The sequence below is a fragment of the Ornithorhynchus anatinus genome, chromosome 3 (genome assembly GCF_004115215.2).
Source record: "Ornithorhynchus anatinus isolate Pmale09 chromosome 3, mOrnAna1.pri.v4, whole genome shotgun sequence".
NCBI lineage: Eukaryota > Metazoa > Chordata > Mammalia > Monotremata > Ornithorhynchidae > Ornithorhynchus > Ornithorhynchus anatinus.
In genome coordinates this window covers 134,336,501-134,364,273 of record NC_041730.1, presented here as the reverse complement: position 1 = coordinate 134,364,273, position 27,773 = coordinate 134,336,501, and the positions used below count along the sequence as shown (strand labels likewise).

The window sequence follows — 27,773 nt, the reverse complement described above, 5'->3', positions numbered from 1 at the left end:
CTGGATTGGACACAGTCCCTGTCCCACATGGGGCTCACGGTCTCAATCCCCATTTTACAGATGTGGTAAAGTGAAGTGAAATGACTTGCCTAAGGTCACCCAGCAGAGAAGTTGTGGAGCTGGGATTAGAACCCACAACCTTCTGACTCCCAGGCCCGTGCTCTATCCACTAGACCATACTGCCTCTCTATACTTCCCAAGCACCTAACAGAGTGCATGGCTCCCAGTGGGTGATCAATTAATCTGCTACTGCTATTATCACTTACTACTACTATCAATTACTACCAGTAATTATGGTATTTGTCAAGCGCTTAAAATGTGCCAAGCACTGTACTAAGTGCTGGGGTAGATACATGAGAACTTGGTCCCTCATGGGGCTTACGGCCTAAAAAGGAAGGAGAACAAGCACGGAATCCCCATTTTGCAGGCGAAGGAAATGAGGACCAGAATCACACTGATTTACTTTTTTATATTATCCATCCTATATTGTAATTTCTTCTGTAGACTGTAAGCTCCGTCCGCTGGACTGTAAACTCATCATGGGCAGGGAATGTGTCTTATTGTTGCACTGTATTCACCCAAGTGCTTAGTACAGTGCTCTGCACACAGTAAGCACTCAATAAATATGATTGAATGAATCTTTAATCTTTAACCGGAGAAACCAGGGCTTCTGATTTTGTCTTCTTGCCAAAGGCAAGAGCAAAGAATGGAAATAAACTAAACAGCACATTTTAGTGACACTGGAAAACAATCATTCATTCAATCGTATCTTTTGAGCACTTACTGTGGGCAGAGCACTGTACTCAGCAATCGTCATACTACCAAGTCATTTCCGACCCATAGCGACAACACGGACCCATCTTTCCCAGACCGCACAACCTCCATCTAAAATCGCTGCTGGTAGTGGATCCGTAGAGTTTTCTCGGTAAAAATCTGGAAGTGGTTGACCACTGTCTCCTTCCGCGCAGTCAACTCGAGTCTCTCGACTCTCTCCCGTGCCGCTGCTGCCCAGCACTGGGGAGTTTTGACTTATAGCAGATGGTCTGCCACTCGCTAGCCACTGCCCAAGCTAGGAATGGAACGGACAGGCCTCCGCTTGACTCTCCATCTCATAGCCGAGACTGGTGGAGGACTGGAAACTCCCCAGATGTGACCCTGAGAGGGGACTAAGCGCTGGGGAGAGGACAATACAACAATAAACAGACCCATTCCCTGCCCACAAAGAGCTTACAGTCATATAATATCACATTTACCACTACAACAATCATCCGTTCTAATAATAATAACAATGACGATGGTATTCGTTAAGCGCTCACTATGTGCCGAGCACTGTTGTAAGCGCTGGGGTAGATACAAGGTAATCAGGTTGTCCCCCGTGGGGCTCACAGTATGAATCCCCATTTTACAGATAAGGTAACTGAGGCACAGAGAAGTGAAGTGACTTTCCCAAAGTCACACAGCTGTCAAATGGCGGAGCCAGTATTAGAACTCATGACCTCTGACTCCCAAGCCCGGGCTCTTTCTACTAAGCCTCACTGCTTCTCCTGCTGTAGTAATGGTAAACCCGATATGAAAATGGTAAAATTCTTCATTGATGGAAAAAAATAAGGAACGGAGACATATATTTACATACCTTCTTCTTCAACCAAGTTCAGGGAATACGTCATTTGGAGTGAGATATCGATTGCCCAGTTCAGCTGGTAAATAGCATCAGTGAGAGGAAACTGTTTGAAATATAACCATTCTGCAAATTCCATCAGGAAATCAACCTTCTGCCATGCATTCTCTTGTTTCTTGGGGAGGAAACACATATTTAGTATCAGTTTCAGTATCAGTAGAGAAGCAGCGTGGCTCAGTGGAAAGAGCACGGGCTTTGGAGTCAGGGCTCATGAGTTCGAATCCCAGCTCTGCCGCTTGTCGGCTGTGTGACTGTGGGCAAGTCACTTCACTTCTCTGTGCCTCAGTTCCCCCATCTGTAAAATGGGGATTAAGACTGTGAGCCCCACGTGGGACAACCTGATTCCCCTAAGTGCTTGGGAAAGGAAGCAGCGCGGCTCAGTGGAAAGAGCCTGGGCTTCGGAGTCGGAGGTCACGGGTTCGACTCCCGGATCTGCCACTTGTCAGCTGTGTGACTGTGGGCGAGTCACTTCACTTCTCTGGGCCTCAGTTACCTCATCTGTAAAATGGGGATTAACTGTGAGCCTCACGCGGGACAACCTGATGACCCTGTATCTACCCCAGCGCTTAGAACAGTGCCCTGCACATAGTAAGCGCTTAACAAATACCAACATTATTATTATTATCATATGACAATAAACGGACACATTCCCTGCCCACAGTAATAAAAATGATGGTTATTTATTAAGCGCTATGTTCCAAGCACTGTTCTAAGCGCAGTAGTATTTTTCCACCTCAAAGCCACCTTTAGAAAGAAGCCTGGGAATATTCTGAGGGTCGGTAAGTAAGGCCTGTTTCCCTCGAGGGCAACGGGGAGTTTGGAGACACTGCTTTCCAAGAGCCATTCTTTTCCTTGACTTGACTTTTCTCTCGTGGACTCGGTTTTATTATTTCCCTTGTATAGCGCTTAGAACAGTGCTTGGCACATAAGAAGCGATTAACAAATACCATAATTATCATTATTATTATTTTTGTCTACCCCAACCTGGACTTCGAGTCCCATGTGGGACAGGGACTGTGTCTGATCGGTTCTGTTCATGTCTACCCTGCTGGTGTTCTCTTAGGTTTAGGGAGACTGGGAGTCAGGAGACCTGGGATCTAATCCCAACGCTGCCCCTTGTCTGCTGGGCAAGACATTTAACTGCTCTGTGCCTCAGTTTCCTCTTTAACTGAGAAGCTCTGTGGCTTAGTGGATAGAACGTGGACCCGGGAGTCAGAAGAACTTCGGTTCTATCCCTAGCTCTGCCACATGTCCGCTGTGTGACTTTGGGTAAATCACTTCACTTTTCTGGGCCTCGGTTACCTCATCTGAAAAAAGGGGATTAAGTGTGTCAGCCCCATGTGGGACAGGGACTATGTCCAACCTGATTAACTTGCATCTACCCCAGAGCTTAGAACAGTGCTTAGAACAGGGCTTAAAAAGTTCTTAGCAAGTACCATAATAATTATCATCATTATTAAAATGGGGGTTTAAACACGTATTCTCCCTCTTCGTTATGCTGTGAATCCCAGCTGGGACAGGGACTGTGTCCGACCTGATGATCCTGTAATGATAATGTTGGTATTCGTTAAGCGCTTACTATGGGCAGAGCACTGTTCTAAGCTCTGGGGTAGATACAAGGTAATCGGGTCGTCCCACGTGAGGCTCACGGTTAATCCCCATTTTACAGATGAGGTAACTGAGGCACAGAGAATTGAAGTGACTCGCCCACAGTCACACAGCTGACAAGTGGCAGAGCTGGGATTCGAACCCTCGACCTCTGACTCCGAAGCCCGGGCTCTTTCCACTGAGCCACGCTGCTTCTCTACTCGCCCCAGTGCTTAGCACAATGATTGACACAGTGTAAGTGCCTTAGAAATACCCCAACTATCATTATCATGAATATTACTATTATCAAGTGCCTCACAAACAGCCCAATTATCATGAGCGTGAATATCATCCTCACGATCATTATTATTATTGTTGTTATTCACATTCAGACCTGTAAAGCTTCAATCGCATTCTGAAAGCAGGTTAACTGTCGATGAAGATCTTTGGAATTCAGGGCCAAACGGTGCCACATGTGGGACAAGTAATCTTCACTTTCGTCTTTGAACTTCTGAATGTCCCTCAGGAAGCTGAGACCGAGTTTTGCTTTCACTATTACCATGTGTTTGAAAATTAGCCTGAAAATACAATGACAGTTTTAACCTGGAGTGAGAGGCCAGATTAGGTAAAGTTCTCTCATCATTTTCGGCTTCTGTCAGACTGGCTCACTCCTCCCCTAGGCCTGGAGCGTAGACGGGTGGATCTAGGGCCAATCTGGGGGGAGCCCGGGGTAAGTGGAAAGAGGCTATGGTACCGCTGAAACCGTCTAGCACTTGTGATCCTAGAAGACCATCCCTCCTCTAGTTGCTCCTTTGATTCATCCCCCCTCCCGGCCCCACGGTACTTAATAATGATAACGATAATAATGATCATTGTATTTGTTAAGCGCTTACTACATGCCTGGCACTGCACTATGCACCGAGGTGGACACTAGCAAATCGGGTTGGACACGGTCCCTGTCCCATATTGGGCTCACAGTCTCGATCCCCGTTTTTACAGATGAGGTAGATGAGGCAGAGAGAAGTAAAGTGACTTGCCCAAGGTCACACAGCAGACACGTGGGGGAGCCGGGAATAGAACCCACGATCTTTTGACTCCCAGGCCCATGCTCCATCTAATACGTCATGCTGCTTCTCATGTCCAAATTGGTCATTTATTTATACTAACGTCTGCTCCCCCTCTAGACTGTAACCTTGTTGTGGGCAGGGAATATGTCTGCTTATGGTCATATTGTACTCTTCCAAGCGCTTAGTACAGAGCTCTGCGCATAGTGATCACTCAATAAAGACGATTGACTGAATGAATGAACGGGTCCGCCTAGTCACTCGGGATTGAACGTTTTGGCTTCCTCTGGAGTCCTATCACCTTCCCTAATAAATTCCCAGATCTCCACGTCCCACAGCCCTATCGCCACTTCTCTGTCGTGAGACCTCGGGCAAGTCACTTGGCTTCTCCGTGCCTAAGTTCCCCGATCTGTAAAATGTGGACTGAGACTGCGAGCCCCACCCGGGATGGGGACTGTGTCCAACCCAATTTGCTTATATCTACCCCAGCGCTTAGTAAAGCGCCTGGCACATAGTGAGCACTTAAAAATACCATTATTATTATTATTACAGCTATTTCTAGCACTCCTGTATTTTTTCATACCCACCCATTGTAACGGTATTCCTTGAGTACTTACTTTGTGCAGAGCACTGGACTAAATAAGCCCTCAGGGGAGCACAGCTGAGTAAATGAGAGAGGAGTTTATAATCTAGTGGAGCCCCTTGTGTATATAGTTTACTCAATGGTTAAGGCAGGGATTGGATCTTCTAATTCTATTTCTCCCTCTCTAGACTATAAACTCCTTGTGGGCAGGGAATATGCCTACCAACTCTGTTGCGTTGTATTTCCCCAAGAGTTTAGTACAGTGCCCTGCACAAGGTAAGCACTCAATAAATACCATGGATCGATGGACTGATTGTGCTCTCGCAAGTAATTAGTACAGTGCTCTGAACACAGTAAACACTCAAGAAATACCTTGAATTTGATTGACTAATTGATTGTCCCCTTCCAAGCCCTTAGTACAGCGCTCTGGGAACAGTAAGTGCTCAGTACAGTCGATAAATGGATCGACTGTTCTCTCCCAAGCTCTCCACACCTCAGATTATAAACTCCTTGTGGGCAGGGATTAGGTTACCAACTCTTTCATACTCTCCCAAGTGCTCAATGCAGATCTCCACACAGCAGATCGTAAATTCTTTGAGAGCAGGAGTCATGTCAGACACTCATTCAATGTATTTATTGAGCACCTTCTGTGTGCAGAACACTGTACTAAGCGCTGGGGAGAGTACAAAACAACGATAAATGGACACCTTCCCTGCCCACAAGGAGCTTAGATTCTAGAGGAAGAGACATTAGAGGAGCAGAGAGAAGACAGCGAGAAGCAGTGTGGCTTAGTGGAAAGATCCCAGGCTTGGGAGTCAGAGGACATGGGTTCTAATCCCGCTCTGCCACTTGTCAGCTGTGTGACCTTGGGCAAGTCACTTAACTGCTCTGGGCCTCAGTAACCCAGAGATCGATTGTGGGATTGAGACTGTGACCCCCTTAATAGAAATGAATAAATTACAGATATTGACCTAAGTGCCGTGGGAAATTTTCTCCCTCTACCAAGTGCTTAGGACACGGTCAATGATTGATTATTTATTTTGATTCCACTATTCGTAAAGCTCCTTGTCGGCAGGAAATGTGCCTCATAATAATTATAGTAGCAGTTACGGTATTTGTTAAGCACTTACAGTGTGCCAGGCACTGCACTGAGCGCTGGGGTGGATACGAGAAGCAGCGTGGCTCAGTGGAAAGAGCCTGGACTTGGGAGTCAGAGTTCGTGGGTTCGAATCTCGGCTCTGCCACTTGTCAGCTGTGTGGCTGTGGGCAAGTCACTTCACTTCTCTGTGCCTCAGTTCCCTCATCTGTAAAATGGGGACTAAGACTGTGAGCCCCAAGTGGGACAACCTGATTCCCCTGTATCTCCCCCAGCGCCTAGAACAGTGCTCTGCACACAGTAAGCGCTTAACAAATACCGACATTATTATTATTACAAGAACATAGGTTTGGACACAGTCCCTGTCCCGCCTAGGGTTCCCAGTCATCATCCCCATTTTACAGACGAGGTCACTGAGGCCCAGAGAAGCCCAAGGCCACAGAGCAGACAAGTGGTGGAGCCAGGATTAGAACCCACGACCTTCTGACGCCCAGGCCGGGGCTCTAGCCACTAGGCCATTTTGCTCTTCTCAGGATTCTGTTGTGCTTTCTGAAGTGCTCAGTGCAGCGCACTGCACTCAGAGGGTGCTCAAAAAAATGCCTAGTAATAATGCCCTTGCCAGTGTGGGTCAAGATGGGGCCAGAGTTTCTCTGTACGTTATTAATAATAATAATAATGGGCAGGGATTTTCTGGAGAGGTGCCTGTAGAACACTAGACTGTAGGCTTTTTCACTTCTCGGTGCCTCATTTGCCTCATCTGGAAAAATGGGGATTGAGACTGTGAGCCCCATATGGGACGGGGACTGTGTCCAACCCGATTTGCTTGTACCGATCCCAGTGCTCAGTACAGTGCCTGGCACATAGTAAGCCCTTGATGCAAACCACCATTATTATTATCATTATAGGCAGGGAACGTGTCTGCTAACCCGGCTGTAATGTACTCTGCCAAGTACAGGGCTCTGCACATAATAAGTGCTCATTAAAAACTGTTGATTGAGCGACTGATTCCCTAAGACCAAAGAGAGCCTCATCTCCCTCTTAAGAGGAGAAAGCAAAAGTGAACGGGTGGCCAGACTGTAAGTTAGCTGTGGGCAGGGAATGTGTCTTTTGTATTGTTCTACTGGACTCTCCCAAGTGTTCTGCACGCAGTAAACACTCAATAAATATGACTGACTGGCTTTTGGAGGCCCAGCCATTTCATTTGATTGATATTCCTTTACAGGTTTGATTTCTCCTGCTTAGAGAAGTCATGGAATTTCTGTCTTTGAAGTAACTGGAAGGGAGAAGACCTGCTTCAAAATACACACTCAGGGTAGAATTGGCACACTGTAGGCAGAGAATGTGTCTGTTGAGCTTTATATTGTACTCTTCCTAAATGCTTAGTACAGTTCTCTGCAGTCTTAATCCCCATTTTGCAGATGAAGTAACTGAGGCCCAGAGAAGTGAACAATACGACTGAATGAAGGAAGGAAGGAAAGAAGGAAAATCGGCCCTTGAAGTATAAATGCATTTTTTTTTTCAAAATAAATAAAAAGCGTTTGCCCTTCAAGAAGATGATGATTATGGTTTTCATCCCCCGAACTTCACTAAATAACATTATTCGATCTAATTAACTCCTTCAAAAATGCTTTACTCAGGAGTTAGACTGTCCCTTTGTGGGAGCATTAACATTTGGGCATTGTTTGATAATTACTTTTATCATTTCGTTAAATATCATCTGACTCAAGATCTACCCAGGCAAGTTAACTGAGTAACTGAGCTTGAAATTACATCTCAGCTAGCACCATTCATATGTTTTGGGCCACAAGTCCTCATTTATCTTAAATGCCCAGATGATTCGGGCCTCTGAACCAAAATGTTTTGAGGGAGGATATGAAATTATTTGGATAATCTGTGTCTCAGTGCTGCCTGTGTTTGATTTACGGATATTTCAAAAGAATAAGAAGGAACGTGGCCCAGTGGATGGAGCACGGGGCTGGGAGTGAGGTGACCCGGGTTCTGACCCCATCCTCGCCACTTGTCCGCTGTGTGACCTTGGGCAAGTCACTTCACTTCTCTGGGTCTCAGTCACCTCATCTGTAAAATGGGGATTAAGACTGCGAACCCCACGTGGGACATGAGCTGTGTCCAACTCCCATTATCTTGTACCTACCCCAGCGCTTAGAACAGTGCTTGAAACATAGTAAGTGCTTAACAAGCACAATAATCATTATTATTATTACCTCATCTGCCAAATGGGGATTGACTGTGACCCCCCCCAAGGGGGACATGGATTGGGCCACCCTGATTATCTTGCATCTACCCGAGCATTTAGTACTTGCATTGATGTCTGTCTCCATCTAGACTGTAAGCTCGTTGCGGGCAGGGAATGTGTCTGTTTATTGTTGTATTGTACTCTCCCAAGGGCTTAGTACAGTGCTCTGCACCCAGTAAGCGCTCAATAAATACGACTGACTGAATGAATGAATGAATAAGTGCTTAACAAATACCATTAAAACAAGAAACCCAAATGGGATTCTTGGGCTACTGTCCACCGAATAAACACGCCAACTTACAGCCGGTGCGATGTCCGAGGTAGCGCTTGAATCGCTTCGTCTAAGACCTTGAGCCCCGTTTCCCAGTCATTTTTGTCCGCGTGCATGTGGAAAAGCAGTCCGTAGAGAGATGCTCTTAAAGTCAGGTCATCCTCTGCTCCTTTAAAAAGCAGCCAGCCGAGAGACACGGGGTGAGACGGAAACACCAATGACCCCACCACAAAAATAACAACACGACCACTGTGCTGTGAACAACAGTAACTACAGTGTTTCCCAAGACGGTCAGTCAGTCGATCACATTTATTCATACAATAGTATTCAATAGTATTTACTGAACGCTTACTATGTGCAGAGCACTGTACTAAGCGCTTGGAATGAACAAGTCGGCAACAGATAGAGACGGTCCCTGCCGTTTGACGGGCTTACGGGACTTTATTGAACTTTACTGAACACTTACTGTGTGCAGAGCATTATACTAGGTGCTTGGGAGAGTACGGTGTAACAATAAAAAGACATATTCCCTGCTCACAATGAGCTGACAGTCTAGAGGTGGAGATGGACATTAATATCAGTAAATTATGGATACGGACATTAGCGATGTGGGAATGGGAAGGGGGATGAATAAAGGGAGCTAGTCGGGAGATGCAGAAGGGAGTGGCAGAAATGGACGGGAGGTCTTAGTCAGGGAAGGCCTCTTGGAGGAGATGGGCCTTCGATAAGGCTTTGAAGGGGGGAAGAGTCAACGTCTGTCAGATTTGAGGGGGGAGGGCGTTCCAGGCCAGAGACAGAATGTGGATGAGAGGTCGGCGGCAAGATAGAATAATAATAATAATGTTGGTATTTGTTAAGCGCTTACTATGTGCAGAGCACTGTTCTAAGCGCCGGGGTAGACACAGGGGAATCAGGTTGTCCCACGTGGGGCTCACAGTCTTCATCCCCATTTTACAGATGAGGGAACTGAGGCCCAGAGAAGTTAAGTGACTCGCCCACAGTCACACAGCTGACAAGTGGCAGAGCTGGGATTCGAACTCATGAGCCCTGACTCCAAAGCCCGTGCTCTTTCCACTGCGCCACGCTGCTTCTCACGCTGCTTCTAGAAGAGATCCAGGCACAGTGAGAAGGTTGGCATTAGAGGAACGAAACGTGCAGGTTGGGTTGTTGGAGAGTAGCAAAGTAAGGTAGGAGGGGGAAAAGTGGTGGACTGCTTTAAAGCCAATGGTGAGGAGTTTCTGTTTGATGTGGAGGTAGATGGGACACCACTGGAGTTTATCGAGGAGCGGGGAAACGCAGTCTGAATGTTTTTGAAAGAAAATGATTCGGGCGGCAGAATGGAGCGTGGACTGGAGCGGGGAGAGACAGGAGGCAGGGAGGTCAATAAGGAGGCCGATGCGGTCATTCAGGCAGGATAGGATGAGTGTCTGTGATAATTGGATGGAGAGGAAAGGGCAGATTTTAGCGATGTTGGGAAGGTCGAACCGACAGGATTGAGTGACGGAGTGAATATGTGGGTCTGGTTAAATTAAACCCAGCTAACACGTTTGGCTCCTCTAATTCCAACCTACTCACTGGGCCTCACTCATTTCCCTTCACCCCTGATTCCTTGCTGACACTTTCCCACCTGCCTAAAACTACTTCTCACTTCACATCTGCCAGAACAAGCCTCTCTCTTGTTTCAAAGCCCTATTCATTCATTCATCCATCCATCCATCCATCCATCCATCCATCCATCCATCCATCCATCCATCCATCCATCCATCCATCCCTTCCATCCATCCCTTCCATCCATCCATCCATCCATCCATCCATCCATCCAATCATATTTATTGAGCGCTTACTCTGTGCAGAGCACTGTACTAAGCGCTTGGAATGTACAGTTCGGCAACAGGTAGAGACAATCCCTGCCCAATGACGGGCTCACAGTCTAGAAGGGGAAGACAGTCAGCAAAGCAAAACAGAACAAAACAAGTAGTCTGGCATAGATATCATCAAGATAAATAGAATCGTAGATATATACACATCTCCTTGTCCCACTTGGGGCTCAAAGTCTTCATCCCCATTTTATAGAGGAGGTAACTGAGGTACAGGGAAGTTAAGTGACTTGCCCAAGGTCACACAGCAAGTGACTGGCAGAGCTGGGATGAGAACCCAGGTCCTCGGACTTCCAAGCCCAGCTTCCTTCCACTAGGCCACGCTTCTTCAGTGTGCTTGATGTATAGGTGGTGGCTAATCAATAGCCCCGCTATAACTGGAGAAGGAGCGCGCCTTAAGATATAGAGCCCTGGCCCGGGAGTCAGAAGGATCTGGGGTCTAATCTTGACTCAGCCACATGTCTGCTGTGTGACCTTGGGCAAGTTACTTAACTTCTCTATGCCTCAGTTAACTCATCTATAAAATGGGGATTAAGACTGTGAGCCCCATGTGGGACAAGGAGATGTCTGTATATCTATGATTCTATTTATCTGGATGACATCTGCTAACCTTCTCGCTGTACCTTGATCGCGTCTATCTCGTGATCGACCTCTCGTCCACGTCCTGCCTCTGGCCTGGAACGCCTCCCTCCTCAAATCCGATAGATAATTACTCTCCCCCACTTCCAAGCCATATTGAAGGCACATCTCCTCCAAGAAGCCTTCCCCGACTAAACCCTCTTCTTCTCCCACTCCTCTGTCTCCCGACTTGTTCCCTTCATTCATCCTCCCTCCCATCCCCACAGCGCTTATATATATAACTATAATTTATTCATTTATTTCATAGTAATAATAACAATAATGATGTTGGTATTTGTTAAGCGCTTACTATGTGCAGAGCACTGTTCTAAGCGCTGCGGTAGATACAGGGTAATCAGGTTGTCCCACCTGAGGCTCACAGTCTTCATCCCCATTATACAGATGAGGTCACTGAGGCCCGGAGAAGTGAAGTGACTCGCCCACAGTCACACAGCTGACAAGTGGCAGAGCTAGGATTCGAACCCATGACCTCTGACTCCCAAGCCTGGGCTCTTTCCACTGAGCCACGCTGCTTCTCTACTGTCTGTCTCCCCCTCCAGACTGTGACCTCCTTGTGGATAGGGAATGTGTCTGTTGCTGTATTTTACTCTTCCGGGTGCTTAGTACAGTGCTTCGTACATAATAAGCTCTCAACAAATATGAATAAATGAATGAATGAATGATTAACTCATATTTACCCCTGTACTTAGAGCAGTGCTTGGCAAATAGTAAGCACTTAACAAATACCATAATTATTATTATTATTGCTCTTATTTGTGCAGGAAAGGAGGGTCAGGATAAACTGGGGCGGGGGCATCTGACTGATCACTGGGGAAGACAGAAGCTTTCTTACGAGGCGGGATTTTTTTTTTTTAAGTACAAACCTGGGCAAAAGCATCCTTCCGTGGTTCCAGTAGTTTGAAAATCCATTGTAGGCCACTGGTGCAAAAGAAGTGAGCTTTCTGTCTCCTAAAATGAAAAAAGCTGCATGCATTTCCAAGTCAGAATTAATACGATAATCTTAGTAACGATAATGACATTTATTAGGTTCCCACCAGGTGCCAAACATGAAGGCCGAAAAAAGATAGCCAATCGATCGATCGCTTGTATTTCGTGAGCGCTTAGTGTGTGCAGAGCACTGTACTAAGCGCTTGGGAGAGAACAATATAACGGAGCTGGAGGATGCGTTCCCTGCCCACAACGAGAAACCAGTGTGTTCCACAAGGGGCTCACAGTCTAAGAAGGGAGGACAGGTACAGCTCCCATCCTCATTTTGAAGTGAGGGAACTGAGGCACAGAGAAGTGAAGCGACTTGTCGAAGGTCAAACGGCAGGTAAGTGGCGGAGCTGGGACTATGGGCCAGGTCTTCTGACTCTCACGTCTGTGCTCTTTCCGTGATTCACTCAATCATATTTATTAAGTGGTTACTTTGTGCAAAGCAACGTACTGAGTGCCTGGGAGAGTACAGCGTAACAGCAAACACATTCCTGCCCACAACGAGCTCATAGTCTAGAGGGGGAGACAGACATTAACATAAATAGATAAATAAATAAATTGCAGGTATATCCATATGTGCTGTGGGGATGGGAGGGGGGATGAGTGAAAGAGCAAGTAAGAGCCACGCAGAAGGGAGCGGGAGAAGAGGAGAGGAGGGCTCGGTCAGGGAAGGCTTCTGGGAGGAGATGTGGGGGAGAACAATTATCCCTTAATAATGTTGGTATTTGTTAAGCGCTTACTATGTGCAGAGCACCGTTCTAAGCACTGGGGTAGATACAGGGTAATCAGGTTGTCCCACATGAGGCTCACAGTTAAATCTCCATTTTACAGATGAGGTAACTGAGGCGCCGAGAAGTGAAATGACTTGCCCACGGTCACACAGCTGACAAGTGGCCATTGCTGGGATTGGAACCCATGACCTCTGACTCCAAAGCCCGGGCTCTTTCCACTAAGCCACGCTGGCCAGACTGCCTCTCATTTCATCAACCACTTTACAGGCAAATATGGAATCCCAGACAGATGGTGAGAACGCTTATTAAGCGTCCCGAACCGACCTCCTGAACTGGCCTCTCCCCACTGAGGAGAATCCCTTATAATCAGTCCGTCAACAGTATTGATTGAGCATTTACCATGTGCAGAGCACTGTCCTCAGCGCCGGGGAGAGTACGATACGACAGAGTCAACAGACATGTTCCTTGCCTGTGATGAGTCTCTAGACTCACTCACTCGCTCACTGTGGGCGGGGAGTGTGTCTGCTTATTGTTCTATTTATTGCTATTGTTCTTGTCCGCCCGTCTCCCCCGATTAGACCGTAAGCCCGTCAAAGGGCAGGGACCGTCTCTATCTGTTACCGATCTGTCCATTCCAAGCGCTCAGTACAGTGCTCTGCACATAGTAAGCGCTCGATAAATACTATTGAATGAATGAATGGTTCTACTGTCCTCTTTCAAGCACTTAGTACAGTGCTCTGCGCACAGGAAGTGCCCGATAAATATGACAGAATGAATGAATAAGGGCCTTGGAGTGGGGCGAATAACCAATGCAGATCAAATATCAATGTCCAATATCCAAGGTCTCTCACCTCCTGGTTTCTAGATTCCGATTCATTGATAATCTTGATGATGGTTCGCGTGGGCACTTTGAGCTTCTCCCTGTGAACCTTGGAGCCGAGAAGAGGAAGGCAGGCGTTCCAGAAATGACGGGTGGCCAGCATCACTAGCTCACTTGACCGGGCGATACCTGCAAATCTGAAAGGGAGGATCTGGTGACCGGAATAATGATGACGGTATTTGTTAATACTAAGGAGAAGCAGCGTGGCTCAGTGGAAAGAGCATGGGCTTTGGAGTCAGAGGTCATGAGTTCGAATCCCAGCTCTGCCACTTGTCAGCTGTGTCACTGTGGGCAAGTCACTTAACTTCTCTGGGCCTCAGTTACCTCATCTGTAAAATGGGGATTAAGATTGTGAGCCCCATGTGGGACAACCTGATTCCCCCGTGTCTCCCCCAGCGCTTAGAACAGTGCTCTGCACATAGTAAGCGCTTAACAAATACCAACATTATTATTATTATTATTACTATGTGCCAGGCATTGTTCTAAGCGCTGGGGTGGATCCAAGAAAGTCTCGGCCCGGAGAGTGTCCCTAGCATTCACTGACACAGCATCCCTGGTGGGCAGGAGATATAACTTGGGCAATTCCCGATCGCAACGATCATTTAATTGTTAAGCGCCTAGAAGTGCCAAGCACTGTACTAAGCCCCGGAGTCATCTGACTCGCTCCCTCTGCCCTACCCCCCTCCCTGCCCCATGATACTTGTGCATGTATGTACGTATTTATAATTATAATTCTATTTATTTTGATTAATGATATATATGTCTATAATTCTATTTATTTATAATGATGCTACTGATGCCTGTTTACTTGTTTTGAGGTCTGTTTTCCCCCTCCTAGACTGTGAACCCATGGTGTGCAGGGATTGTCTCTACTTGTGGCTGAACTGTACTTCCCCAGGGCCTAGTACAGCGCTCTGCACACAGGAAATGCTCAATAAATATGACTGAATGATTGAATTAATGAAATCAATACAGAAATAATATTTATGGTAATAGTAATAATGGTATTTGTTAAGCACTTAACTATGTGCCACTTGTCGGCTGTGTGACTGTGGGCAAGTCACTTAACTTCTCTGTGCCTCAGTTCCCTCATCTGTAAAATGGGGATTAAGACTGTGAGCCCCACGTGGGACAACCTGATTCCCCTATGTCTACCCCAGCGCTTAGAACAGTGCTCGGCACATAGTAAGCGCTTAACAAATACCAACATTATTATTATGTGCCAGGCACTGTACTGGGAGGGAGAGTGAAGCAGAGGCCCGTCCATTCCATTCCTAGCTCGGCCAGTGGCTAGCGAGCGGCGGGCCGTCGGCTACGAGTCAAAACTCCCCCGTGCTGGGCAGCAGCGGCACGCGAGAGAGTCGAGGGCGGAGACTTGAGTTGACTGCGCGGAAGGAGGCAAAGGTAAACCACTGCCAGATTTCTACCAAGAACATTCTCTGCATCCACTACCAGAACGATTGCAGATGGAGGTGGGGGCTTCTGGAGAGATGTGTCGACCCCCGGGCCACGTCCTCCCGCGGTCCCGGAACGTCCTCCCTCCTCACCTCCGCCAAACTAATTCTCTTCCCCTCTTCGAAGCCCTACCGAGAGCTCACCTCCTCCGAGAGGCCTGCCCACACTGAGCTTCCCTTTTCCCTCTGCTCCCTCTGCTGCCTCTCTGTCCCCCCTTCACCTCCTCTCAGCTAAGCTCCCTCTTCCCCTTTCCCTCTGCTCCTCCCCCTGTCCCTTCCCCTCCCCTCAGCACTGTGCTCGTCCGTTCACTTGCATATATTTTTATTCCCCTATTTATTTTGTTAATGAGATGTCCATCCCCTCGATTCTATTTATCGCTATTGTTTTTGTCTGTCCGTCTCCCCCGATTAGACTGTAAGCCCGTCACTGGGCAGGGACTGTCTCTATCTGTTGCCGATTTGTATATTCCAAGCGCTTAATACAGTGCTCTGCACATAGTAAGCGCTCAGTAAATACTATTGAATGAATGAATGTGTCCATGGTGTCGCTATGGGTCAGACACAACTGGACAGCATAAGATGAGAAAAGACCAGTCCAGTTCTTGGCACATTGGTGGCTAGCAAATACCACAGTGATTTTATTAGGATTGTAAGGGAGGGAGAACAGACATATAACCCTCATTTAATAGACGAGGAAATCAAGGCATGGAAAAATCAAGTGACCTGTCCAAGGTCATGCAGCACATAGATGGCAGAGCTGGATTGAAGCCCTGTTGCCTAATTAGAAGGACTGGGCTCTGTCCACTAGGCCACACTGCTTTTTGAGCTTGTAATTCCCAAGCAATTAGCACAGCACATTTCACCCACTGAGTGCTCGGTAAATTACTCCGCCAAGTGCTTAGTACTGTGCTCTGCACACAGTCAGTACTCAATAAGTATGATGGGATGGATGGATGGATGGATGGATGAATGAATAAATCCCATCACCACCTCAAGCAAGACGTAAGGGGCCATTGCTCAGTGGGGCTCATCAGGAAAACAGCCCTGTGCTTCAGGAGAATTTAGGGTCCTCTTGAAAACATCTGGAGAAACAACATGGCCTAGTGGAAAGAACGTGGGGCTGGAAGTCAAAAGAGCTGGGTTCTAATCCTGGTTCTGCTACACGTATGCTGTGTACCTTGGACAAGTCACTCCACTTCCCTGTGCCTCAGTTACCTCATTGGTAAAATGGGGATTAAATCCTACTCCCTTTTACTTACACTGTGATCCCCACATGGGACAGGGATTATGTCTGACCTGATTAATAATAATAATAATGATATTTGTTAAGTGCTTACTATGTGCCAGGTGCTTTAATAAGTGTTGGGGTGGAGCCGAGCCAATCGGGTCGGACAGAGTCCCTGTCCCACAGAGGACTCGGCTCACATTCTCAATCTCCATTTTACAGATGAGGGAACTGAGGCACAGAGGAATGAAGCAACCTGCCCAAGGTCACAGAGCAGACAAGTGGTGGAGCTGGGATTAGAACCCATGACCTTCTGACTCTCAGGCCCGCACTCTATCCACTACACTACGCGGCTTCTGCTTAGTACAGGGCCTTGCTAGACTGTAAACTCACCGTGTCTGATTATTGTTCTACTGTCCTCTCCCAAGAGCTCAGTACAGTGCTCTGCACCCAGTGAGCGTTCAGTCAATACGACTGAATGAATTAATGACTGGCAGACGGAAAGCCCTTAACAAATATGACAATAAGGATGATCATTATTACTATTATTATTATAATCATTATTATTTTTATTTTTTCAGCGGAGGAACCACGGATCACCCTCGCTCACCCGCCTGCCTTGAGCCAGGCTCCCCCCACTGTCTTCAACGGTCGCCGTTTGGAATATCCGCCGTGTGTCCTTCCCCCCGTTCCACTGTACCTCGCGCTTTGGACAAAGGATGCCACCGCTGCGAAGCGCAGTTCATTCTTCCCAGCCAAGTTCTCCATTATGCTTTTCCCTCGTACGCAATAAGCGGTGCTCAACATTTCAGCTCGAAACTCGCGTTCACCTCTGCGAAACAAACACAGAAACAAAAAATAGCCCAGGCCCGGCTGTCTGAGACCTGGGCTCTAATCCTGGCTCCGGCACTTACCTGCTCTGCGACCTTGGGCAAGTCACATCACTTCTCCGGGCCTCCGTTACTTTAAAATGGGGATTAAGACTGTGAGCCCCATATGGGACGACCTGATCACCTCATATCTACCCCCACGCTGAGAACAGCGCTCGACACGCAGCAACTGCTCAACAGATGCCATTATTGCTATTGTCGATTACTCCATTCGAAACCATCTGTAAGTATCTATTCGTATATGTTACGGGAATTAACAAAAATAGCCGGGCGTGAGAAATGCGTTAGTAAATGGAACGATAGGGTTGTGTCTATTTCTCTTCAGCTTCATAGGAATGGTTAGGGAACGTGTCCATTTCTGGCTGTATTGTCCTCTCCCAGGAGCCTAATACAGTGCTCTGCGTTCAGTAAGCGCTTAACAAATACGACTTAATGAACGAATAGGAATGCCCGAGCTGGGTTGGCGACCCAGAGCTGAAAGGGACGATGGAATCTGTCTCTGTTTGTGTGTGGCCACCAGAGGACACTAGCATTCTGCAAATCTGTTGTAAAATGAAAGCCAAAAGCCCCACACTCTCAGTTTCAACTGAACGCATCTTGCTTTTCATCTCCCACACTTTGCCTACTTTTTCAATGCCTTTCTAGGTACTGACAGATTTTGGACGAAGCCATGAAACACTTAAAGCCTTTATTAATCAGCGTGGCTCAGTGGAAAGAGCCTGGGATTCGGAGTCAGAGGTCATGGGTTCGAATCCCAGCTCCGCCACTCGTCAGCTCTGTGACCGTGGGCGAGTCACTTCACTTCTCTTTGCCTCAGTTATCTCATCTGTAAAATGGGGATTAACTGTGAACCTCACGTGGGACAAACCTGATGACCCCGTATCTCCCCCAGCGCTTAGAACAGTGCCCGGCACATAGTAAGCGCTTAACAAATACCAACATTATCATTAATCCCCTTCCAGCCCCCACGACACTTATTCATTCATTCATTCAGTAGCATTTATTGAGCGCTTACTATGTGCAGAGCACCGTACTAAGCACTTGGAATGTACAAAACGGTAACAGATAGAGACAGTCTCTGCCCTTTGATGGGCTCACAGTCTAACTGGGGGAGACGGACAGACAAGAACAATGGCAATAATGTTGGTATTTGTTAAGCGCTTATTATGTGCAGAGCACTGTTCTAAGCGCTGGGGTAGATACAGGGTTATCAGGTTGTCCCGTGTGAGGCTCACAGTTAATCCCCATTTTATAGATAAGGTAACTGAGGTGCAGAGAAATTAAGTGACTTGCCCACAGTCACACAGATGACAAGTGGCAGGTCTGGGATTTGAACCCATGACCACTGGCTCCCAAACCCGGGCTCTTTCCACTGAGCCATGCCGCTTATGTACACATTGTAATTTATCTGTAATTTATCTATTCATATTAATGCCTCTCTCTCCCTCCAGGCTGTCAGTTCACTGTGGGCAGGGAACGTGTCTGTTTATTTTTTCATTGTACAACTGATCGATTGATCTCTTGATTAAGCTTAGACCCACCAGATTTGTTCCCCTAAAGAGAACACAAGCCCCAACTTTCCATTTGGATCACAGGATTCCTCCGGAGAGGTCAAAACAGAAAGGCAGAAAGAAGTGAAGCGCTGGGTAGGTAGGTGCCAAGAGATTCTGATAATAATAATTATGATTTTTGTTAAGCACTTACTACGTGCCAAGTACTGTACTAAGCACTGGGGTGGATACGAGTCAATCGGGTAGGACACAGTCTCTGTCCCATGTGGGGCTCACAGTCTCAATCTCCGTTGAGGCCCAGAGAAGTGAAACGACTTGCCCAAGGCCACACAGCAGACATGTAGCAGAGCCTGGATTAGAATCCAGGTCTTTCTGATTCCCAGGCCAGTGTCCTTCCACTAGGCCTCACTGTTTCTCCTGGTGCAGCTCTTCCCTCACGCTTTCCTCCTCTAGCACCAGTTCACTCGCTGTGTCTCTATCTCACCACAGCCCTCTTTCCCACATCCTCCCTCTAGCCTGAAATTCCCTCTCCCTCCATTTACGCCACTCCACCATAACTGTGTTTTTTGTTCAGCAATTCGAACGTTCTGAGCACTCTACTAAGAACCGAGGCAGAAACGAGATCGTCAGGTCAGACACAGTCGCCGTCCCACACAGGGCTCACAGTCCGAGGGAGAGGGAGAACAGGTATTTAAATCCATATTTTACACTTGAGGAAATTGAGACCCAAAGGAATAAAGTGACTTGCCCAAGGTCTCACAGCAGAACCCTACTGTATTCTCCGAGTGTTTAGTACCGTGTTCCGCGAGGTGAGGATGCTTACTAAATTAGAACCCACGTCTTACTCCCAAAACTACGCTCTCTCTTCCAATCCACGCTGTTTCTCAGGGACCTGCACATGGGAAACATTTAATGAATAATATAACTTGTATGAATACCGCCACCACCACTCTTGGAAAGAAAAGAGTCTAAGATGACTAAAGTGGATGCTGAGTTCTCTCCACTAGAGCGGGGCCTGGCAGCAAATGAAAATGAATTATTCCAGCCCTTGCCTCTGTGACCGTATCCTGGGCATGAAAAATTACCCTATACTGAAGGTGCCTGTCAAAAATTAATAGCCTACATTAAGTCTCTTTCTGGGATATATGCTTTAATTTATGGTCCGAGAGGTTTCTAGGAAATGGCAAACAACCACATAATGTTCTCGATTTGCTGGATTTTGAGTTCGGGTCCTTGAATTGGCTGGCAGGTGTGCAGAGGAGATATAGCAAGACGGCTGGCTCTTCCCGACTAACTGCAGATGGTAAAAAACAGATTTTGTGCCTTCTAAAGTCTGCATCAATTTACACTCACGTTAACACTGATGGAATGGATTGAGCAATCAAGGATCACTTTAGGTGACATAAATATGGCTTAAGCATATCGTGATTCCGACGTGAAATGCATCTATGAGAAACAGAAGTTCCAGGCGTCCCTGTGAAAAGAGCTGCAGAAACGATTTTCCAGCGTATGCAGGACGCAGAAGAGGATACGTCGGCCTGTCAGTCGATCGTATTCACCGAGCGCTTACCGTGTGCAGAGCGCTGCACTAAGTGCTTGGGAGAGTACAATAGGTCGATAAACGGACACATTCATTGCCCACAGTGAGCTTATAATCTAAAGGGAGAGGCAGACATTAATAGAAATAAATTAATGACAGAAATGGCAGTCAGGCTGTGGGAAACCGTGTTCAGATTTGGTAACTGGTCTCTTAACCGTGCAGATGCAAAAGACATATCTGCCTCATCCGCAAGGCTCAGCTCTGGGCCCCCTTTTATTCTTCATCTACACCCACTCACCTGGAGAACTCAATCACTCTTCTGGCTTCCACGACATTCCCTGTGCGGATGATTCCCCAATCTATATCCCCAACGCTGATCATTCTCCTTCTCTGCAGCCTCACATTTCCTTCTGCCTTCTGGGCTTCTCCACTTGGACGCCCCGCTTACAGGGCAAACTCAACGTATCCAAAATTGAACTCCTCAGCCTCCCATTCAAACCCTCTCTTTCTCACCGACTTTCCCATCTCTGTAGACAACATCACCACCCTCCCATCACTCTCCCCTCCTCAAAGCCTATTAAAATCACACATCTCCTCCAAGAGGCCTCTTCCTATTAAGCCCTTTTTCTCCTCTTCACTCTCTCTTCTGCATCGCCTACGCAGTTGGATCGTACCCTTTATAACTTGATATTCACCCCCCCCCCAAGTCCCACAGCAGTAATGTACCCCAATTTATTTATTCATTTATTTATTAATGCCTGTCTCCCCATCTAGAATGTAAGTTCCTTGTGGACAGAAAACATGTCTTCCAGTTCCTTTGTAGTACAGTGCTCTACACACAGTAAGTGGTCCAAAAATACCACTGATTGACTGATTTATTGATCCTCCCTACCACGCAAGCTTGCAACCATGGTATTATTCTTGACTCATCTCTCTCCTTAACCCTGCATATTTTGTCAGGCACCCAATTTTGTGGGTTCTATCTTCATCATCATAGCCTAAAATTCACCCCTTCCTCTCCATCTGCATTGCTCCCATGCCTATCTAAGGATTCTTTAAATTCTGCTTCAAACACTGCACCAGACTCCTCGCTGACCTCCTTACCTCCTCACTTCACTTTGCGGCCTATATCATTTTTCTACATCTCTCCATACTTCTCAAAAACCTCCAACGTTGGCCCATCCGTTCCCGTATCAAGCAGAAATTTCTCACTTTCAGCTCCGAGACATTCAATCGGCTAAATTAGCATCCGTCCTACTGCGATCCAGCCCACACATCTCACTTCTCCAACACCAACTAGTCACTGTGCCTTGCTCTCATCTCTCTCACCTTTGACCCCTTGTTCACGTCATCCCTCCTGTCTGGAACTCTCTTACTCTTCATTATTATTATTATTATTATTATTATTATTATTATGGCATTTATTGAATGCTTTCTATCTGTCAAGCTCTTTTCTAAGAGCTGGGGTAAATACAAGTTAATCAGGTTGGATACAGTCCCCGTATCACATGCGGCTCACAATCTTAATAGGATGGGGAACGGGTATTTAATCCTTGTTTTACAGTTGAGGAAACTGAGGCCCAGAGAAGTGAAGTGACTCACCCAAGGTCGGGCAGCAGGCAAGTGGCGGAGCCGGGATTAGAACCCAGGTCCTCTGACTCCCAGTGCCATGATAATGTTGGTATTTGTTAAGTGCTTACTATGTGCAGAGCACTGTTCTAAGCGCTGGGGGAGATACAGGGTCATCAGGTTGTCCCACGTGAGGCTCACGGTTAATCCCCATTTTACAGATGAGGTAACTGAGGCACAGAGAAGTGAAGTGACTCGCCCACAGTCACCCAGCTGACAAGTGGCAGAGCCGGGAGTGGAACCCATGACCTCTGACTCCTAAGCCCGGGCTCTTTCCACTGAGCCACGCTGTGCCATGCTCTATCCAGTAGGCCAAACAGCTTCAGTGTGGCTCAGTGGAAAGACCACAGGCTTGGGAGTCAGAGGTCATGGGTTCAAATCCCGGCTTAGCCGCTTGTCAGCTGTGTGAGTTGGGGCGAGTCACTTAACCTCTCTATGCCTCAGTTCCCTCATCTATAAAATGGGGATTAAGACTGTGCGCCCCACGTGGGACGACCTGATCACCTTGTATCCTCTCCGGCACTTAGAACAGTGCTGTGCACATAGTAAGCTCTTAACAAATGCCACCATTATTATTACTATAGCTGACAGATCACCACCCTCCCCATTTTCAAACCCTTCTAAAATCCTATTTCCCTCAGCAAATCTCTCTCATTATTCATTATTCAATAGTATTTATTGAACGCTTACTATGTGCAGAGCACGGTACTAAGCGCTAGGAATGTACAAATCGGCAACAGATACAGTCCCTGCCCTTTGAGGGGCTCTGGCCTCAGCTCTCATCTCCTCATCCTCTTTTATTTTTCTTCTGCATCACCTATGATTTAGCCCCGTCACCTAAGAAGACTCAAAGACTCACTCCCACAGCACCTATGCACATACCCTGTCACTTCCTTTACCTGTCATTTATTTTCATGTCGCGTGTCTGCCAACTCTGTTATACTGTACTCTCCCAAACACTTAGTACAGTGCTCCGCGCACAGTAAGCACTCAATAAATACGATCGATTTCCATCTCCCCTGTTGGACTGAAAAGTCCTCGAGAGTAAGGATTATGTCTACTTACCCTATCGTACTCTTCAAGTAATTGTGATATTTAATTGTGGCATTTGTTAAGCGCTTACTGTGTTCCAGGCACTGTACTAAGCACTGGGGTGGATACAAGCAAATTGGGTTGGATACAGGAGCTGTTCCACGTGGGGCTCACAGTCTCAATCCCCATTTTACAGATGAGGTCACTGAGGCACAGAGAGGCCAAGTGGCTTGCCCAAGGTCACACAGCGGAGCAGTGGCGGAGCCGGGATTAGAACCCATGACTTCTGACTCCCGGACCCGTGCTCTATCCACTAGGTGATGCTGCTTCCAAGTGTTTAATATAGTCCTCTGCAAGCCGAGAATGCTTACTAAATGCCACAAAAGGATTGGAAACTTTTTTCCACAATGAAGATCTGAATTCTACTTACACTTTGGACGTCTTTGAAGTCACGTCCTTGAAACTTCTCTCATGCAACTGTGTGACTGCCTGTGAACACAACATCACCTTGTCGTGGTCACGCAACGCATAGGCAAAGTGGGTCAAACGGGTGAGTGTCTGGAGCTCCACCAGGACATCTGACCAACTGCATTCTAAAGCCAGTGTCACCAACTGCAAGAAAGAGAAAAATGTCGAAAGTTTTAATCAAGGGATTCCGGTAGAGCTCACTCTTCGCTAAATCCTCAGGGTAGATACAAGCTATTCAAATCAGACCCAAATCTCTCCCCTGTGGATTTACAATCTCGGAGAGAAAGAGGGTAGGTAGAAGGATGATAATAATTATGATATTTGTTGGCTCTATGTGCCAGGCACTGTTCTAAGCGCTGGGGTAGAGACACGATAATAATGATAATAATAGAAATGTTGGTATTTGTTAAGCGCTTACCATGTGCAGAGCACTGTTCTAAGCGCTGGGGAAGATACAGGGTCATCAGGTTGTCCCACGTGAGGCTCACAGTCTTAATCCCCATTTTACAGATGAGGTAACTGAGGCCCAGAGAAGTGAAGTGACTTGCCCACAGTCACACAGCTGACAAGTGGCAGATCTGGGATTCGAACCCATGACCTCTGACTCCCAAGCCCGTGCTCTTTCCACTGAGCCACGCTGCTTCTCTGTGTAGATAGTCGGGATGTACGTAGTCCCTCTCCCACATAGGTCTTACAGTCTTAATCCCCATTTTATAGAGGAGGAAACTGAGGCTCAGAGAAGTTGAAGTGACTTGCCCCAGGTCACAAGGTATCTGACTCCCAGGCCTGTGCTACACAGTAAGCGCTAAGCAGCAGGCTTCTATATAGGGTGGATGATCAGTTTGATTCACCCGCAAAAGTGGGGAAGCAGCGAGGTCTAGTGGATAGAGCACGGGCCCGGGAGTCATAAGGTTATGGGTTCTAATCCCGGCTCTGCCACTTGGCTGCTGTGTAGTCTTTGGCGAGTCACTTGGCTTCTCCGTGGTTCAGCTGCCTCATCTGCAAAATGGGGACGAAAACTGTGATCCCTGGATGGGACAGGGACGTTGTCCAATCCAATTTACTTATATCTACCCTAGAGCTTAAAACAATGCCTGGCACACGGTAAGCACCTAACAAATACCATGATTATTATTATTATTACCATTATTATTAATGAATAGACCAAGCGTCTCTTCCCCACACGTTCTCAGAACTTTTCTCCCGTCTCGCCACACCTCTCCCAGTCTCCAAAGCCCTTCTGAAATCCCATCTCCTCCAGGAGGCCCTCTCTGATTAATCTCTTCACTCCCCTCTATGTCCCTTTAACTGGCAGCTCAGTGGAAGCAGCGGGGACATTCATTCTAGGGTGAAAGCACTTTTTCGAAAGGACCGCGCCTGGTGCTCTGTACACAGTAAGCGCTCAATAAATACGATTGAATGAATGAATGAATGACCTGATCATCCTGTATCTTCCCCGGTACTTAGAAAGGAGCTTTATTATAATAATAATAATGATAATATTTGTCAAGCACTTACTATATTTCAAGCACTGTTCTAATCGTTGGGGTAGATACAAGGTAATCACGTTGTCCCACGTGGGGTTCACAGTCTTAATCCCCATTTTACAGATGGGGTAACTGAGGCACAGAGAAGTGAAACGACTTGCCCAAAGTCACGCAGCTGACGAGTGATGGAGCTGGGATTAGAACCCACTGCCTCTGACTCCCAACGCCGGGTTCTTTCATTTAAGCCAGGCTGCTTCTCTACACATTGCAAGCCCTTAACAAATACCAAATACCACCGTTATCATCATTATTATTTTTTCATAGCCCACAGCTTTTTGGGGTGGATGCTCAGCTTTATTCACCCACAAGAGCGGGGAAGCGGCATGGCCTAGTGGAAAGAGCACAGGCCTAGGAATCAGAGGACCCGGGTTCATTCATTCAATAGTATTTATTGCACGCTTACTATGTGCAGAGCACTGTACTAAGCTCTTGGAATGTACAATTCGGCAACAGATAGAGACAATCCCTGCCCACTGACGGGCTTACAGTCTAATCGGGGGTGACAGACGGACAAAAACGAGACAACTTAATCGCGATAAATAGAATCAAGGGGATGTACACCTCATTAACAAAATAAATAGGGTAATAAAAATATATACAAATGAGCACAGTGCTGAGGGGAGGGGAAGGGAGAGGGGGAGGAGCAGAGGGAAAGGGGGGAAAGGGGACTTAGCTGAGGGGAGGTGAAGGGGGGGTAGAGAGGGAGCAGAGGGAGCAGAGGGAAAAGGGGAAGCTCAGTGTGGGAAGGCCTCTTGGAGGAGGTGAGCTCTCGGTAGGGCTTTGAAGAGGGGAAGAGAATTATTTTGGTGGAGGTGAGGGGGGAGGGCATTCCGGGAAAGCGGGAGGACGTGGCCCAGGGGTCGACGGCAGGATAGGCGAGAACGGGGGACGGTGAAGAGGTGGGCGGCGGAGGAGCGGAGCGTGCGGGGTGGGCGGTAGAAGGAGAGAAGGGAGGAGAGGTAGGAGGGGGCAAGTTGATGGAGAGCCTTGAAGCACAGAGTGAGAAGTTATTTTTTTCATGCGGAGGTTGATAGGCAACCACTGGGGGATTTTAAGGAGGGGAGTGACATGCCCAGAGTGTTTCTGTAGGAAGAAGCGTTCTCATCTTGACTCTGCCCCTTGTCTGCCGTGTGTTCTTGGACAAGTCACTTCACTTGTCTGGACTCAGTTTCCAAAACTTCAAAAAATGGGGATTCTGTATCTGTTCTCCCTCATACCTGACATGTGAATTTCACGTGTGAGAGGGGCTGTGTCTGACCTTTCATTCATCAGTCATATTTATTGAGCACTCACTGTGTGCAGAGCACTGAACGAAGAGTTTGGAAGGTACAATTCAGCGATAAAGAGAGACAATCCCTGCCCACAATGGGCTTACAATCTAGAGGGAGGGTGACAGACATTTCAGTAAACAGTCATCAGTATAAATAGAATTATAGATATGTACATATCACAACAAGTAAACAGGCATCAATATAAAGGATAGAATTATAGATATGTACATATGTGCTGTGGGGTGGGGGGGAGACCAAAGGGAGATAGTCGAGGCTATGCAGAAGGGAGGGGGAGCTGTGGAAAGGGGGGCTTAGTCTGGGAAGGCTTCTTGGAGGAGGTGCACCTTCAGTAGGGCTTTGAAGGGGGGAAGAATGATTGTTTGGCAGATTTGATGAGGGAGGGGGTTCCATGCCAGGGGTCGACAGTAGGACAGGCGAGGTGGAGGCCCAGTGAGAAGGTTAGCGGCACTAGGGGAGTGGAGTGTGTGGGCTGGGATGGAGGAGGGAAGGGAGGTACATTCCAAGCGCTTAGTAGAGTGCTCTGCACATAGTAAGCGCTCAATAAATACTATTGAATGAATGAAAGGTGAGGTAGGAGGGGCAAGGAGATGGACAGCTTTGAAGTCAATAGTGAGGAGTTTTTGTTTGATACTTTCATTCATTCAATAGTATTTATTGAGCGCTTACTATGTGCAGAGCACTCTACTAAGCACTTGGAATGTACAAATCGGCAACAGATAGAGACAGTCCTTGCCCTCTGATGGGCTTACAGTCTAATCGGGGGAGACGGACAGACAAGAACAATGGCAATAAATAGAGTCAAGGCAAATAAATAGAATCAGGTTGATGTACATCTCATTAAACAAAATAAATACGGTGATGAAGATATATGCAGTTGAGCGGACAAGTACAGTGCTGAGGGGATGGGATGGGAGAGGGGGAGGAGCGGAGGGAATGGGGGGAGAAGAGGGCTTAGCTGCGGAGAGGTGAAGGGGTGTAGAGGGAGCAGAGGGAAAAGGGGGGGAGCTCAGTCTGGGAAGGCCTCTTGGAGGAGGTGAGCTTTAAGTAGGGATTTGAAGAGGGGAAGAGAATTAGATTGTCGGAGGTGAGGAGGCAGGGCGTTCCGGGACCGCGGGAGGACGTGGCCCGGGGGTCGACGGCGGGATGGGCGAGACCGAGGGACGGCGAGGAGGTGGGCGGCGGAGGAGCGGAGCGTGTGGGGTGGGGGGTAGAAAGAGAGAAGGGAGGAGAGGTAGGAGGGGGCAAGAGGATGGAGAGCCTTGAAGCCTAGAGTGAGAAGTTTTTGTTTTGTGCGGAGGTTGATAGGCAACCAATTCAGAGGTGGATACAGAGGTGGATAGGCAACCACTGGAAATTTTTGAGGAGGGGGGGTGACATGAGGTGAACGTTTCTGTAGAAAAATAATCTGGGCAGCAGAATGTGGTATGAACTGAAGCAGGGAGAGGCAGGTGGTTGGGAGGTCAGAAAGGAGGCTGATGCAGTAGTCCAGTCGGGATAGGACGAGTGACTACTAAAACGGTAGTGGTTTAGATGAAGAGGAAAGGGCGATG

The 27,773-nt window shown here is 47.4% G+C and overlaps 1 protein-coding gene across 4 annotated transcripts in view; it reads right to left on the bottom strand.

The window, feature by feature from the left end:
* CFAP46 (cilia and flagella associated protein 46) overlaps nucleotides 1-27,773 on the bottom strand; it is a 193,175-nt gene that overhangs the window by 82,749 nt on the left and 82,653 nt on the right. For all 4 annotated transcript variants that reach the window (XM_029061715.1, XM_029061716.1, XM_029061717.1 and 1 more), the window contains exons 23-29: nucleotides 23,347-23,528; nucleotides 17,015-17,146; nucleotides 13,607-13,772; nucleotides 11,913-11,997; nucleotides 8,564-8,702; nucleotides 3,660-3,843; nucleotides 1,634-1,793 (exon numbers count right to left, since the gene is read on the bottom strand). In XM_029061715.1, the coding sequence (XP_028917548.1) occupies nucleotides 1,634-1,793; nucleotides 3,660-3,843; nucleotides 8,564-8,702; nucleotides 11,913-11,997; nucleotides 13,607-13,772; nucleotides 17,015-17,146; nucleotides 23,347-23,528 (1,048 nt within the window). The remainder of the gene's footprint in view (nucleotides 1-1,633; nucleotides 1,794-3,659; nucleotides 3,844-8,563; nucleotides 8,703-11,912; nucleotides 11,998-13,606; nucleotides 13,773-17,014; nucleotides 17,147-23,346; nucleotides 23,529-27,773) is intronic.